This window comes from Cricetulus griseus, chromosome 5 (assembly GCF_003668045.3).
Source record: "Cricetulus griseus strain 17A/GY chromosome 5, alternate assembly CriGri-PICRH-1.0, whole genome shotgun sequence".
NCBI classification, from domain to species: Eukaryota; Metazoa; Chordata; class Mammalia; order Rodentia; family Cricetidae; genus Cricetulus; species Cricetulus griseus.
The window spans coordinates 6171617-6189116 of record NC_048598.1 but is presented as its reverse complement, the minus strand read 5'-3'; the positions used below and the strand labels follow the sequence as shown (position 1 = coordinate 6189116).

Below are 17500 nucleotides of genomic sequence, written 5' to 3'. Positions count from 1 at the left end.
AATTAAGACTGAGCTAGCAGATGAGAAATCCTAGTCATTGGCCAAGCAGCGTTTATACATAATAGAAGTCTCTGTATTATTTTGTCCATCCACATGGCAGGCAGAACTCAGGCGGCAGGTGGAAACCGCCCACATGGCAGTAGGGTTCGGGCGGCTTTTGGCGGAAAGATCTATTGTAACAGACTGTCATGGTTAAAATGATTTTTAAAGCAAGTTCTTCTGATCCTTCAATCATTAAATGGCTAAATTTTTTCTACAAAGATGACTTAATCTTAAGTACTTGATTCTATGCTACACCCGGAGATTCAATGACAAGATAAAGTGTTATTCTAAAATATAGTATCATCTTTGCTTCTCTGCCTAAGTTAGTTTCACTGGTCTATTTTTGTGCTAGATACACTAAGAAGTGTAGTTAAATGTAATTAAATGTCCTCTATTGTTTTTAATTTACTTTTTATTATTTGAAACAATTTTTAAATTTAAATATATTCTAAATGTCCTCTTTCTATAGAGTGGTATGAACACAAGCCGAATACACTTGTTAAAGTGACTTGTGAACCTTTTAAAATTCATCAGCACCAAGCTCTTCAGGGAACTGCTTTAACCCATGTGAATAAACAGATTTACACTAAAAACAGGATGGAGTTAGACAAATATTATTTTTGTTGTATGCATTTTTAATTATCTTTTTAATGGATGGATAATAGACTCGAAACCAAGGGTGTTCATCAAGTGGGAAAATAGCAAATAATGATGTAAAAACTGATTGGATTAAAAAGTGTGATATTCAAAACAACGGGGAACTAAGGTGTTTAGAAACACTGAGAGGAAACTAAGTCCAGTGCCTGAATCTAGCAACGTTCTATAAGGGAAAAGAACAAAACTAGTTAGGTGATTGGAGATACAAGGAAATCCATTCTGGCCAGCCCCTCCAGGGTCTCTAATTAGTCTGACAATATGACAGTTCTCTCTAGCTGAACAAATAGTGTAACTAATGAAATTCAAAAGCCTCTACGTCATCCACAGCTTTGGGGCATTTGCAGTGAAGGGAGGAGGCTTCAGGGTGTTTGATGGTTCCCAACTGACAGATGCCTTAAATTGTTTCTCAGAGTCCTTGGAAACAAGACTTCCATTTTGACATCACAAGGGGAGGGAGTGAGGGGGCTGCTTGATCCAGTGAGTGCTTAAGGGAAGTGGATTGCTTTTCCCCAAAATGATCCCTAGCAATTAGCATCGGTGCCACCTTATTCTGCTGGCCTGGTCCACCCTTGCCCCTTCTAGCTGTGTGATTCCCATTATGTACTGGGAACATCCTTATTTCTTTGCCTTTCTAATTAAACCATTCACAGTGAATCCAGGGCCTTGTCCACATATCACAAGACAGGAGTGACTGGAGCCAGGTGAGAGAGGTGCCCAGTGTGCCCATGTTAGCTTTGGCAGATAATTTGTGCTGATTTTTGGGGCTGTGCTCCCAAAGCTCTGAATTGTTGGTGAACTCTACATTCCTAGTGGAGGTATACACCCAGAAAATTAGAAACTGAAGGCAAGTGTTGAGCCAGCTTCAGGTTTTATTCAGGTATATGCTCTAAAATAATTCATTCTGTCACTAAGATCATAAATAAATGGTTCTTCTTAAAAAAAAAAACTAAAACTCTGATAAGCGTATACTTCCTTTACTAACACAGCTATTGATTGGGGGCGGGGTGTATGTGTGTGCTGTATGAATTCATGGTCTATGCCCACCTAAGTGTGTGCTTACATACAAAGAGGCCAGAAGACGGTGTCCAGTGTCCTCTCACTCTCCTTAGTCCCTTGTGACAGACTCTGTCACTGCACTTGAAGCCAGGCTGGTGGCCAGCTAGCCCCAATGGATCTTCCTGTCAGTCTTCCCACCTTCCCCTTGCCCCCACACCCCTGCCAGGGCTGGAGTTACAGACTCAGGCAATCGTGCCCACTTTGTCCTTGGGTGCTTTGGAGTTGAACTCAGGTCTTCATGTGTGCACCAGGTGCTCTAACCCACTGAGCCATATCTCCAGCCCCAGCACTGTTTTTGTCTTGAGTTCTTACTGCACTGGAAACAGAAGACCTCAAGAAACTATGGTCATTTCTCAGCGTGGGATAAAATTGGTAACTCATGCATCTAGTTCTCTGGGTTTCCTCTGGGGCTTTTCTTTCTGAGCCTCTGAAAATCAAAGACACCTTGATGGATACAAGAAAGCTCTCTCAACAGTCAGAGATGGGAAGGAGCTAAGAGCCAGCGGCAGAGAGATGAAGAGAGTCATTTTCTCCAAACCGCTGCTCCCTGAAAACAAAGCTCCTAAAGATTTTAATGACACACCTTAAAACTTTTTAAAGAAAAATACCCCTTTCCTTCCATAGCTACTCATTGTACAATTTTTTTTCCAACCTTCAGGGTGGTATCCACACTGGAGACTCTTTCCCCATCCCCTGTGAGTTCAAAGGTAAGGAATGAAAGAGATGGTCACATTTGTGCCAGGAGAAAGGTCCAAATATCTTGGCCCAGTAGCTTGAGATTCCATTCCATAGAATTAAAAATTAAAAAAAAAAAAAATAAAGACCGTGGGTTTGCAGACAGCTGATAGATTCATCTGGGTATACAGTATATACTCACCCTTAATCTTAACAAAGTTTCCTTTCCCTAGTCCTGCCTACCATACATATAGAACTTTCAAAGAAATATCTTTGCAGGTTTATTTGTGTGTGTGTGTGTGTGTGTGTGTGTGTGTGTGTGTGTGTGTGTGTGTGTGTGTGTGTGTGCTTGCATGCATGTGGAGGACAGTTAGGAGTCAGTTTTCTTTTCCTGCTTTGTCAGTCCTGGTATCAAATTTATTTTATCCAGTTTGGTGGCAGTCGCCTCTATCCACAGAGTCATCTCACTGGCCACACATAAAACTTTCATGAAGATTAAATGTGATAATACAGAGAAAGCGTTCGCTCAGGGCTTGACTTTCGAAAATTTTTAGTATTAGAGTGGGCTCTTCCATGTGTCTGTCTTTACCAACAAACTCAAGATGGCAATATCTCAAAGGGCAGCCAGACACATCATTTACATTGTACATCTATATAATAACCATGACATAAGGTGAGAAGTTTAGAGATGCAATTTTCAAATAGAGAGATGGCTCAGTGGTTAAGAGCACTGACTGCTCTTCCAGAGGACCTGAGTGTGGTTCCCACCACCCATGAGGTGACTCAAAATCATATGTATCTCCAATTCCAAGGGATCCAACACCCTCTCTTGGCCTTTGTGGGTAGTGTACTCATGTGGTACACATACATACATACATACATACATACATACATACATACATACATACATACCACAGTCAAAAGCTTGGGCAAATAAGATAAAGGTATTTATTTTTATAAAAAGAATTGGATTTGAGCAAAAAATTCAACCTTCATTGAAGCTTAATTTTTCAATATTTTAAATAGTAGCATATTTATTGAATATATATAGTGCTTATTCTATACTAAGAAGCACTTACTGTAACAGGGTACTGAAATAGAGTAAAATACTAGAGAAGTTTCCTCAAGCTCACAGCTCTGGTGGTCTAAATTCTTACTCTGCAATAACCAGTTTTGTGCTCTGAGATTAAGTATTTAACTTCTATTAGCTTGCCCTCTTGATCTATACTACAAAAAGATAAGTCTATGATTTTAGAGCATAATTCTGGGGATTTGAAATCATTATGTTAAAGAATCTGCCACATAGAATGTGTTCAAAATCTTAGTTCCGTTGGGGCTACGTGCGGGTGTGGAATCTCTTCTAATCTGCTTGCAACTGCTCAGTGCTGTTCTGTTTGCACATCCTTGGGCTCAAGGTTGACTGTCCATTTGTTAGCACATCTGCACAATGCCCATAATTAATATCTTTTTAAATGACATATGGTTCCGTGACTGGAAATCGAGTCTTGCCTTCTGTTTCAATTTGTTCATGACTCAATGACTTAGTTTATGTGTCTGAACTTTAATTTTACATTCTGGAAGCTGGAATTTAGACATCCTTGCTTCTCTTTAACTATTTCAGAATGGGATGGGGACATATTTTGGCCATAGCTTTGAACAGGTGTCAGATTATTCGGCAACGTATCAGGAGTAGATATGGATAAAAGGCCATGGTTTTCTTTTATGTTAACAGAAAAATTTACCTAACTTAAAAAGAAAGCTCTCTCATCTTTGCAGTGAAGAGAAGTTGAGGGAAGGGTCAGAATCCCAATGGAACCATGGGCACAAGATGTGGTGGAGCCTGGGCTGGACAGAGCTGGAGACCCTATGTAACCTAGATGAGCCATTTCAAAGTCACCCTGGTGGTGCCTGTATAATCCATGGTCCCTAGAAAGTGGTGGTGAGGCACAGAGCATCCTTGGAAGTTTGGAACTTTCAAACCCTCTGATGCTCTCAGACACCCACCTTTGTACTAACTAATCCCGTGCTATTGTTCCTATCTTCTATCTATCACACACAAGATTTGTGACTGACTGGATCCTCTCAGAACATGTTCTGCCTTCTCCTCCCTCAGCAAGACCCTAATGCAGAATCATATTTAATGTCATACCTGAAAACCCTTCAAGTAAAGTTGTGGCTGTCAATGACCTGTTGGGTGTGTGGCTCCACTGGACTTTATCAGTGACTATACACTAAGGAAAGCTGACCCCCACACACTTCAGAACTCTTGGTTACCAATCATCCCTCCCTAGGTGTGGGCATCATGCCTGTCTCCCCTCTCCATACGGGGATTTTGTCTGGCTTGAGATTCTGTGAAGAGGACTGAGAGATGCAGTAAGCTGTGGTACAACAGTAATTCATTGGGAGTCGGTTCAAAATGGTGCCTGTTTAGCAGAATAATACTAGTATGTTATCCACTAGGACCTGTGGCTGCCAAAAGCCACAGATTCACAGCCAGATGTGTTTCCACTTGAGGAAGGGCCTTAAATCCAGCGAAAAAGTGGTTGGTTATGCTGCTCCCATGACTTTCCTCTCACTATTGCACCAATGGGCATGTCTTCATGGACCACTCAGAGTTCACAGCAAGGAGAGACTGGCCAGTGCTTTTCTCTTCTGATAGCATGCACAGTGCCTTCCAGCATGTGAATTCTAGCCGGGAGGAGTAAAGCTTCCGGGAGAGCACCGGGTGGGTGTGGTTCCTCCATGTTCTATGACCCAAGTGTACGTTATCTTAATTTGATGCAGATTAACATAGGTTTCTTTCCCACCTTAATGCTCCATTTGAATACATTATTTCGAAACACACACATACAGACACACACACAGACACACAGACACACACACACACACACACACACACACACACAGAGAGAGAGAGAGAGAGAGAGAGAGAGAGAGAGAGAGAGAGAGAGAGAGAGAGAGAGAAGAGACAGAAGAAAAGCCTGGAATAAAAACTGATATATAAGGGAAACATGATGAATTCTTTTTCTCCCTATACCTTCTTTGTTTCGTTTCTGACAGACTTCACAGACATACATGGTAAAGGGAAAACCCTCCATCTACTGTGTAGATCCAGCCCAGAGGGTTGTATAAATGTATAAGGAGCAAGGCTTGAGGGCATGTGTGGTCTGTCTATTTTGATTGGGGGACTGAATTGTTTTAAAGGCTAGGCCCAAAAGTCTATTATTTTTAAAGTTTAATAAAAATCATATATTCAAAAATTATACCATCTTGTGTTGTCTAGCATGTGATTTATTTATGTCCTACTGTTTTTTCTTTCTCTCTTTTTGCCTTCCGAAAGAAGGTCGGATTTGAAATTTTATTAAAAACTCCCTTCCTGTGGATTTATAGCTGGGGGAAGCTGTTTTACCCGATTGCCATGTAGAATTGGTATTTACTGGGAAGGGTGCATTGATTCAGGAGGCTGTCTGTAGCGTGTTTGCCCCGTGAGGGTCATATGAAACTCGAGAGAAGCTTTTTGAGCAACATGGCATCCTGGGGACAATATATCAAGCAGATAGATACAAGCTCACCCCCCCTTGGAAACTAGACTTGGAGTTATGACCTGCTCCCAGTTATTGCTTTCATGCAAAGGGGCCTCTGAGGAAATGGGCCCAGGGTAAAAGGGGCTAAGCAGACAGAACGAAGGCTTTGGGGAGGGAAAGGAGTGCAGAAATCATGGAAGATGGCCACGTCTTGGCAAATGTGTTGCCTTTCTGTGTAATTGAAGTGTGAGAGAATTGATAAGCGTGTGGTTTCCTAGCTGGGCAGAAGAGACCAGCTGACACTTCAGCATTATAGAGAACTTTTCTTCAGAGCAAACCTCACAGCAGTATTGTAGTTTCACGCACTGAGCTTTAGTATGATGTTAAAACTGTTTTGTTTTGTTTTCATGTTGATGACTTCAAATATTCCTTCACAATTCAATTAATGGCACATCCTTCAATATAGAAGAATTAGATAAAAATAAACAAGGGTTATGATTTTATGTTATTCCTGGTATGTTAATTTCTGCCTTTTTCTATAACACTCATTTTGCGTGTGTGCAGTTGTTGAAAATTGACTGAAGAACATGTATCGAGTGAGGGGGAAAATGATCTAAACTATTTGTGGTCTCACAGAATTCCAGGCCAAAAGTCCTTAGCAATGGATGTTTTCCCACCCGAAGATTGGAAGCTGTTCTTGAGCTGTGCTCTCAGTCATCTCGGTGTTTCCCAGCCATGCCATGATCTCAGTAGGAGAATGACTTCTATCTGCTTCCTCCTCCTCCAGCATCCAATGCGCCCTCACTCTTTGGTATCACCTGAAGCCTTTGCTTTTGACTTGCTGGGTGAGAAGAGCAACTCCAGGGGCCAGGCTAGTACTTGCCGTTTACTAGTCACCAGGTGACACACTTCCTGTATCTCCTTACATGGAAGTTTCTGTCCCACCCAGTCCCACGGTCGTTCAGTCCCAAATAAACACAGAGACTTTTATTAACTATAAACTGGCTGATGGCTCTGCCTTCTTATTGGCTAGCTGTCTCTTAATTATTAACCCATTTCTATTAGTCAATGTATTTCCACATGGTCTTGGCTTACTGGAGAATGCCCAGACTTCCTACCTTCCCGGTAGCTACATGGCAACTCCTTGACTCTGCCTACTACCTTTCTCTATCCCTGTTTGGATTTCCTGTCTGGCTAAATTCTGCCTGTCCCTTGGCAGAAACAGCTTTATTCATCAACCAATAAGAGAAGCATATATTCACAGCATCACATCTCAGTGTGCACATCTGCTTGTACCACAAGTATGTGTATCTCTGCTCTGTCCCCCGGCCATTAGCACTGGCTGTCCACACACATATATGTGTACCTGCATGCCTTTTTGTCTTCACACAAGAGTTTTCCTCTGTCAGTTATTCTCTCTTCTTTCATGTTACTGTCTGCCTCTTGCTATCCCCCACAGTGGTGTACTCTTGGCAATGATCAAACTTACTTTCTTTTCCTGATTCTGGGAGACAACATCCTGGCTAACGCAACTTCAGGGAGTAAGAGTGTGTTGTGGCTCTCCATTCAAAGTCAAGGTAGCCAAAGCTTGAAAGTGCTGGCCATACCTCATCCTCAGCCAAAAACCAGAGAGCAGTGAATGTATGCTAGCTCTCCCTTTCGTACAGTCTCAGATCCCTGTCCAGGGTATGGCTCTGCCTACCATAAAGGGGTACCCTTCCATATCTTTAGCCTAATCAAAATAACTGCCCCCACACATACCCAGAGGCCCATCTGCCAGGGGACTCCAACTCTGTCAAGTTGAGAATTTAACCATCGCAGGCACCCATGTGATGCCTTGCTTCCACATCTGTCAGAGACCTTGCCTCGCTGTCAGGAAGCTCACCCTACCTGCTGATCTGTGCTCCACTTCCCTTTAGGATGTCCTCCCTCAATGTAGCTGTCAAATCTTACTTTGTCTGCCCAGGCCCCACCCCCATTCCCTTGTCAACCTCCTCACAGCAGTATGCCATGAGCTCTCTGCCCTGCATCTCTTCCTGGCAGTGCCACCAAACAACCCTGGTCACCAAATACAGAGTTTCACCTCTGGTCTGTAGCCACAAGCACACTTGGCACAGGTGATCAGCAGTTTTCCTTTGAACTTGCCTTCCTAGGCACCTGGTCTGAACCATCTCTTAGTTTTTCTTCTACTCCCTGAACCCAAATTATGGGTGGATTTGGGGGCTCAGGTTGTAGCCCTCTTCTGGACTCTCAGTCACTGTTAACTTTACAAAGCTCAGCCTTAAAGCCTTATCTCCATTGATACCCAGATACCACAGGTCTATATCTCTCCCCTATAACCTGTGGGCCCCCTCAGTACCTCTCAGCTCAGGAATGACGTTACCAGTCATTCAGTTGTCCAGGCTGAATATAGTAGCATTGCTCTTGACTTCCTTACATTCTATTTAAAACATACTCCTGGCTGCATGGCAAAATATCTCCCCACCTTCATCATTACTGCTTAAATAAAGCCATTGTCACCTTGTGCCTGGCTTATCTCAACAGTGGTGCCTGTATCGCCCCTCTTGTCCCCTGTCCCCATCCCCACAACAGTGGTCCTTTCAAGTTTTTAATCATATTGTTCCATTCTCTTTACCAAACACTTTGCCCCATTTGGGAGGAGATTCTGAGCCCTTCCTGGGACTTTGAATGTCACTCAGGAGGAAGTCCTTGTCTACTGCCTGCCCTCTGCTCCAGCCACACTAACCTTTCAGCTGCTCTGTTAATACAGGCAGAGCTTTCTCTGCTCTCTGACTTCCTTCTGTTCTCTGGCTACAGTGCTCTTCACAGACACCCTCATGGATGCCTCTCACATTCCCTTAAGGTCTCCATTCAAAGTCATGTAATCACCTGGCCTTCCTATCAGCTTCCTATCTAATGTAAAACAATATCAAATAAAGTTCCATGCCCCATGGTACTCCAGTGTGCATTCATCTCTTATGCCGCTGCTTTTGTGTTTTGTTCGACATTGGTTTATTTATTGGGTGGCAGGAGGCCCATAGACCCGGAGGTCAGATGACAACTTTTAGGAGTCAGTACTTTCCTCACCACATGGTTCTGGGGATCAAGCTTGGATCATGAGGTTCAGCAGCAAGTTCTTTCCCCACTAAAGCACCTCACTGGCCTCCTGTTGTGTAGGCTTCTGTTTAGGGTTCAATTCTCCAGGCTCCTCCTCATCCTGTGTCCCTTCCTGCCTCTTTTTATTACCTAATCTCTCTACTTACACACAAGCTCACCAAGGGTGGTGTCTGTTTCACTCGGTGCTGCTTTCCCTCCGTGGGAAGAACCCTACTTAACGCAGAGCAGAGCCTCCGTAAATGCGTATTGAACAAGTGAATGAATTATTGATGAACTCAAAGCCCTTACCGAAGATTGATGAAACATGTAATCTAATTCTTCCCTTCTCATCATTGCCCACTCATTAGCGTCATGTTCACAGGCAGGGTCTCCCACACCACGGAGCATGGAAAATCCACATACTTTACAAGGATATATATATATATATATATATATATATATATATATAGAGAGAGAGAGAGAGAGAGAGAGAGAGAGAGATTGTTAATGCTGAAAGTGGACCCTGATACTTCATTGGTTTTCATTAGAGTAATAGCATTATATCACTACAATGTTAGTAAACAACATTAAATAGCATGAATTAATAACTAATATTATAGTCATAATTAAACTATTCTCGGGGAAGTTTAACTCAAATGTAGTGGTAACAGTGATGAAGATGATGACAATGATGGTGATAATAATTCCTGCAGTCAAAACTGAGTTACTCTGTTGATATATACTGTGATTTTTGTACCTATCAGGGGAAAAATATCCCTGAATTAAAGATAAGAAAACATATTCGTGAAGTCATTGGATGATCTCTCTGAAGCCTCAGAGTTGTGTTCAATCTGTTTTTTGGTGTTTTTTTTTTTTTTTGGTTTTTTTTTTTTTTGAGATTGTGACAAGTTTTGCAACAGATGATGTGAGATCAATTCCTTCAAATTCTAATTGTTGGGAAAATTAAATAATAATCCTGTCAGGTTTTGTTTTTTTTGTTTGGGTTTTTTTTTTTTTTTTTTTTTTTTTTGGTTTTGAGAAAAGGATTTAGTTTTACTCATTCCTGCTGTGCCCACAGAAACTTCACAATGGGATCTCTCAGTTGGTGATAGTTAGCTGTGTTTGAGAGAGGACAGGACAGGGTGAAAGCCTTCATACTGGGGGAGACAAGCTAAGAAAGGAGTTTAGTGTTCATATTTTCTTGGGAAGACTCAAGATCGAAATGTGTCATCGTTACAGATAAATTAGCACAACACTAGCAAACTCCTTATCCCTCAGAAGGGAAGAAACCAAGTCTGCCTTATCTTGTTACTGTTAGTGGTACAGCTAAGGGGACCACAGGTAACATGAAGACCCAGCTGCCTTCAGCGCCCAGTCTGCTTAGGAAGGGGTTAAGTTAAAGGTACTCAGTGTTTGCTCCACCAAATTCCCTCTTTGCTTTCTGTTAGAGGAATAGAAGTACATGTGGGTACGGGCTTATGCTCACTGTCTTGAAGCTGGGGGCTGGCTTTTAAGGCCGAAATGCTGATGTCACTGTGGTGAGAAGACCAGGAAGGAGGTACAGCGCTTCAGGAATGAAAATGTTAAATTAAATGGACCGTGCTTAACGTCGCTGTTGATCCTGAGGAGCGGTTTTCCAGTGTAGGGAACATTTCCACTCCACCCAGCATATGTCCCCCACAGTTTTCTCTGCTCTAATTCATCTGTGTTTCCCGACAGCTCCAGATGGCCTGCTGTCTCCCAGGCTTGCATCTGCCACTCCAACCAGTCTTCAGGTTGTCTGGTCTACACCAGCTCGCAACAACGCTCCAGGCTCTCCCACATACCAGCTCCAGATGAGGCCAGGCCCTTCCACCCACGGCATTCTAGAGTGAGCATTCCACCTACTGCTTCCTCCTATGAACTGGCTTAGACAATGTCCACACATTTTAAATGTTCTCATAAAAATGAGAACCGAAGAATAGACCAGTTTTTATTTGCAACAGAATTTGGGTATCTTTTAAAAGTTCAAACAAAGGAAAGCGTGAACAAACATTTTAATGGATATACATTTGCTTTACAAAAAAAATCTAGTGTTTGTTTATATAGCATGGAAAGTAAGATTTTTCTCACATTCTTTAAGCCTTGCATGAATACAAGGAACATACCTGGCACTGGCAAACTGGGCTGAACTGTGACGACCCTTCACCAACTGCTGTGTAATGTCCTCATAGCAGCCACTGTCCTTGCAACCAGAATTTATGTCTTCTGTAAACACAGGAGAACACATTCTCTCCCATTGGCTATCTATCCTGAAGTAGATATAATGCGATGGCCTAAAATAACATTACTTAAATTTATGTTGTTATCTCTGAACACTTTTTGCAGTATGATTTCACTAATTTGTGTGTTTGTTTCTTTGTTTTATTTATTTGAATGCATAAACCTTCCTAATGGGCATTTTTCCCACACACAGATTATTTCCCAATCCTTCTGCATCGTTAAGCTATGAAGTGAGTGGTCTCCAGCCGTTCACAGTGTATGAGTTTCGGTTGGTTGCCACCAATGGCTTTGGCAGTACACGAAGTGCTTGGACTCCACTCATGACTGCAGAGGACAGTAAGTAGGCCAACTACCCAAAGTCAAACATCAGCTACAAAAGGGATCCTTAACTGCCTTATGTTTCTCAAAACAAGGAAATAAGCCCCTCCAAGTGTCCTGTCATAGGGTGGCAATATCTCCTCCAGGGTAAGAAAGGAGTGTAGTGGTCAGGTCAGCTATAGTCAGTCTCTATAGAAGGAAGAAAACTGTGGATCCCAGAGAGTAGAGGGTTGGACCCAGAGACAGAGAGAAGGAAATGTCACAGTCAGTTATGGCATGGCAGTGGTCTGTCATTCAGGATACAGGATACTCTAAAAAGGAGATGTTGTGGTATTCTGCCCCTTGGCCAAATGTGGCATGCTTTGGGGAACTTTTGGAAGACAGGCGGTGATGAAATGCTGGGTTGTAGCATGAGAGTACTACACTCATTGCTGGAAGCAGCCACCACCTTACTTTGATACGTGTACTAAAGGAAGCTTCCAGAATAGATGGGTGGAGTATGATGGTTGTGGAAAATAAAGTTAGATTCATCTGCCTTACTTAACTAACAAAGAAGTCGTTACTGTTTTTTTCTCATTGAAAATAAAAATTATAATTAGTTGCATTTAAGAAATAAACATGTGGACATAACATTTGGTTTTAAATTAACTACATCTACCAAAACAAACATATTAAGACAGGTATGATTTTTTGTTTGTTTGTTTGATTTTAGTAAAGTTTGAAATGAGCTCAAACCACTAGGGGAAGGAGGACACACGTTTGAACGATGGGCTTTGGGGTTCATCCTGTCAAGTCCTCTAATCACAGACTTCTGAGCAGCTGTTGCTCAATGCTCATTTGCCATTCTGGTTTTATAGCCAACAAGCACAGGAGTGACCTTCCAAACATCCAGCCATCAATACAAAGGTGTAATATTTAAAACAATACAAGTTTTGTATTAAGAAGATTATTTTATTTTGTAATATCCATAATGACTTTAAGTACTTAGTGATAAGACATAAAATGTGATGGAATCAACACAATTTTACATCTTAAAATCCACTTTATCTTTGTAAATGCCATCTGAACAATATAAATACTTCCCCATTCCTTCCAATTCTTAATTACTCTGGGAATCAAGTTAGATAATTTACATGGGTGCATCAAATGTTTTTGCCCCAGGGTGCCACTCCAAATATCACCCGTGCAGAGGAGAGATGTGCCCAAGTTTCAGGAATCATGCCTGTGTAACCTTCAGGTAGAGGGTTGCACACACCCTGGGAAATCAGACCCCAAAGTCACCAGTGGTATTCAGGTTTATGGACTGGAAAGCTCACATTCAAAATAGATTTTTTTCAAGAGACATTTAAAAAATGAAGATAGATGTTTAATCTCCTTAAAAAAATACTATGCTTGGTGTCACTCCATAAAGATTAAGTAAAAATAACTATTCAACCCTCTACAGAGGTAATGGCTCACTTGAGTGTCACATAGGTGGGGGGAATGATTTCCTTTCTTGTGGGGGAGTGTCTTCTAGGCAGCAATCTGGCCGCAGTCCTTACTGAATGGTGGGTGGCCATGCCACGCTGTCCACAGGTAGGAAAGTGGTACAAATGCCAGTCACAGTGGCTGCCCATTGCCCGTTAGTGCAGCGCTCTTTGTTGATCAAATTGGTCTACCATCACCTCTTATAATAAGACTAATCTTGTAAATTGCTGGTGGTTAGAATTTTTATGCAGAGACCCTGCCACCTCCGTAACATATGGGCTGTGAGCTCCAACTCTCACTTCCCTTAAGAACAAGTATTAGTTGATTATCTAACAGGTTTCAACTCAGAACACCAGCCGTCATTGCTGTGAGAGGAATGGAGAGCTCCTTCCCCAACTTTGCATATACACTAAGTCACACACATTAGCAAAGAGCTGGAAGGTAGTCACATGCCCCTGCAAGGCAAGTACCCAGTGTACACGCACCCCTGGGACATGGTGACAGTATGCTATATATTTTGGATGTCAGCAGAGATGGATACTATCTCTCAAAGGATGTGCAATTGAGTTGACAAAGGCTGAATGATTGGCACTGGGCACAAGCAGTTTTTCTGTCAAGGCTATGGAGCATGGCTTATAAAGCTACCTACACTGACAGACCCATGCCAGAATCACCCTACAACCTTGGCACCTCCTGTTTGCTGGAGTAGCTATCAGTGGAGTTCCCATATCATCTTACATAAGGAAACAGAGAAGTCATCTCGTGCCCATATTTGCATTCCTTGCTATCAACAGGAGTCTCTTTCCTTCAGTCAGGGACACAAAACTACCTGTTGTACGGGTAGGTCACTCATGGCAGGTTTTCTGGTGTGGTATTTTGAGGCAATGATATTCAACAGAACTGTGGCAGGAAGAGAGACCTATGAAAGAAGTGATTTTCCTCACCAAGATCGTGTTAGACCTAGGAGCATGTGGTCCAAACAGTAATGCCTAATGGCTGGAAATTTTGGTATTGTTAAACTAGAAATAACTTGGTGGGTCCAGATATTCTGATGCTATAGTGACCACACATGTCTTGTATTTTCATAATTGCATGACATATGTGAATATAGACATGGCAGCTTTGGGGAGCAGGTATCTTTGAACCTCTGGTTAGATAGGGTCAGCATCTTTTGCCTGTGAAAAATCTGAAACCAGAGAAATGTAGGCAGTAATGAGCTTCACCTCCAAAAGTCAGTCCTAGGGTGTGGAGAGATGTTCTCCTGCACAGAAGCTTCGAGGCATTTAAATGCAGGGTTTTTTTTTTTTTTTTCCAAATAATTTGTCATTTACATCAGAGTGCCACCAATATCCAGTTCCATGCATTTTTAAAAATCTAGGGTACAGATCCCACATAATAATAATGCACCCTTCCTATGAATATTTCAAGTCCTGCTAAGCATGTGTTAATAAAAGATGTTTGTTGCAGCCAACTTGGTCAGTATAGTGTTCAAGCACCTGGAGCCAGATCAAAACAAACAACGTACAATTTTTTTTAATGTGTTAGTGGTAGGCCAAGCAGCTGACATGTCTACAGCTTGCAAAACTATGTAGTCTCTCTCTCTCTCTCTCTCTCTCTCTCTCTCTCTCTCTCTCTCTCTCTGTCTGTCTCTGTGTGTGTGTGTGTGTGTGTGTGTGTGTGTGTGTGTGTGTGTGTGTGCTGTCCACCCTTTTTTTTATAACAGTCCCTCATTAGACTGGAACTTGCTAAGTAGGCTAAGGTCCTGGCCAGGGAGTCTCTACCTGTCTCTACTTCCCTGGCACTGGGATTACAAACACATGGCACCACACTCAGATTTTATTATATGGGATTAAGCATCACAGGTCTCTGTGCTTGAGAAGTAAGCCACCTCCCCATCCCAAAATGTTGACATTTTCTAAGCCATACAGAATGGTGGCCCTTAAGACTATAGTCATTCTATAACTCCCATGCACTGACAGCTGTTTTGTGTACAGCATATGAATATAAATATTGTTGTTTATGTCATGGTTCTATGAACTTCAGTTTAAATATGGTAACAGATCAGCTTCTCCTTCTAAAATCCAGCCCCACGTAAAATTGAGGTTCACCCACTCCACCGCTAAAGAAAAACTCAAAGACCAGGGAGAGTCAGACAATCTGCTTCTAATAACGATTTTCCAGGTGAGGAGACTGTAATATTTAGTTATATTTAGAATGAAATGCTTATTTTTTTGGTCAGTTTGACAAAATTACATCCATAGACTCAAAGTGATGAGATCCACTAATGAAATTGAAATTGCTTCCTAAAAACCATTGCTAACCTCTAAACAAAACCCAAACAATTGATTTAATGATCAGACATTTTAAGGATGTGACCATTACCTGAAACTTGAGATTTAAAATTTCACATTTATATAACTTTGAAGATTTATTTTTAAGTGTGTGTGTGGGGGGTATAGTGAAATATTTACAGGTGAGCACAGGTGCCCACAAGGTACAGGATCCCTCCCAGAGTCAGAGCCATAGGCAGTTGGGACCACTTGACATGGGTGCTGGGAACTGAACTGAGGGTCTCTGAAAGAATAGCACGTGTGTACTCCTAACTGCTGAGCCCTCTCTCCATCACCCCAGCCACAACACACACTTACATTTTTAAGCATAAATCTGAGTGGCATTATTAAACAACATTTTGTAATCTGAACAGCTTATTCTGAGGGTTCCCATAGATATTTTTCATATTTGTTTGTTATCGTGCTAGATAATTATTAATGAGTTTGTCTTCAGTATGATAAAAAGATACATCACCTTACATACACTATGATATTTAAGGGCCATTAGCACATTTTGATACATTGCATCAAACCTAGGATTTTTTGTAATTTTATAATTGCATGAAGTGGCTATTTCAGTTTCCTTCTGTTGCTCTGACAAAATCATGACCAAAAGCAACTTAGGGGAGGAGAGGGTTTAATTTGTCTTACACTGCTAGGTCACAGTCCATCACTGAGTGAAGCTGGGGCAGGGGCAGGAACTCAAGCAAGAAGTTAAAGCAGAATCTAGGAAAGAAGGCTGCTTCCTGGCTTGGTTTCTGATTCACTAGTGGGTGCGAGCTTAGTTACTGCTCCATTGCTGTAAAGAGACCATGACCAAGGCAACTCCAATAAAAGAAAACATTCAGAAGGTTGGTCCACTATCACCATGGTGGGGAACACGGCAGGATGTGCTGAGAGCTGCATCCTGATGCATAGATCCAAAGCCACCCCCAGCGAGGCGCTTCCTCCAGCAAGGCCACACCTCCTAATCCTTCTATTCTTTTCAGTCTACTCCCTGGTGACCAGCCATTCAAATATATGAGCCCCGGGACCAGTCCTATTCAAACCACCACACTCCACCTCTTGGTCATGTCATAACGCAAAATGCATCTACTCCAACTTCAGAAGTCTCGACACTGTTTAAAATTCCAAAGTCCAAAGTATTTCCTGTGGCACTCTTTTAACTGTAATCCCCTGTAAGATCAAAACCAAAGAGGAGATCACATACATCCAACATACATTGGCACAGAATACACTCTACCGTTCCAAAAGGGAGGAAGGGATCATAGTGAGACCGAAAACCAGCAAAGCAAGACCGAAAACCAGCGGGGCAAACTCCAATTTCTGCATCTCACGTCTGATGTCAAAGTGCTCTTCAGATCTCCTCATCCTCTCAGCTTCGTTGCCTGTAACACACTTCTCTGTCTTGGGCTGCTTCCACTCCCTGTTAACAGCTCTCCTCAGCAGGCGTCCCATGGCTCTGGTATCTCTAACATCTTGGAGTCTCCAAGGCAATTCAGGCTTTACTGTCACAGTTTCATGCAATGGTCTCTCTGGGCCTCCATGCAAGAATACCCCTGACACATTACTGGTCTCAGCAGCTCTCTTTAGCCACAGAGGAAGATTCTACACTCCTTTCTTGTGACTCTAAAGCCAGAACCACATGGCTGAAGATGCCAAGTGCTACTGTTTAATGGACCTGGAATTTGGCTCCCCTGGTCAATTAATTACATTTGTATCAGGTTTCTATTTTGTTTTGTTTTGTTTTGTTTTTCTTCACTGCTTAAGTTTTTCTTTAGTTCCTCTTTACAAGCTGGAAGCTTAGCTGGGTGTGGTCTTGCCCTGAGGCCACCACTCCCTTTATTCCGTTTAGCACCAGCCCTTTAAACTTTTTATCTCCTTGAGCACTGGACTTAGCAGCCTTACACTTCCCAGGACTCCTTTACTCCTCAACCTGTAAGCTTTGTCTTTCGCTTTGTCCAGCTTGCTCCTTTTCATTAAAGACATTCGTAAGAGTGATTACTTACAACCACATGACAGAGTCAAGCTAGGCTGTCTTGACATCTCAGCCAATGCTGCTGTTAATCCAAA

At 42.2% G+C, this 17500-nt stretch overlaps 1 protein-coding gene across 1 annotated transcript in view; it reads left to right on the top strand.

The window, feature by feature from the left end:
* The window catches only part of Ush2a (usherin), a 641642-nt gene that overhangs the window by 397001 nt on the left and 227141 nt on the right, over positions 1 to 17500 (top strand). The window contains exons 38-39 of the mRNA XM_035445085.1: positions 10770 to 10920; positions 11506 to 11648. Of these exons, the coding sequence (XP_035300976.1) occupies positions 10770 to 10920; positions 11506 to 11648 (294 nt within the window). The remainder of the gene's footprint in view (positions 1 to 10769; positions 10921 to 11505; positions 11649 to 17500) is intronic.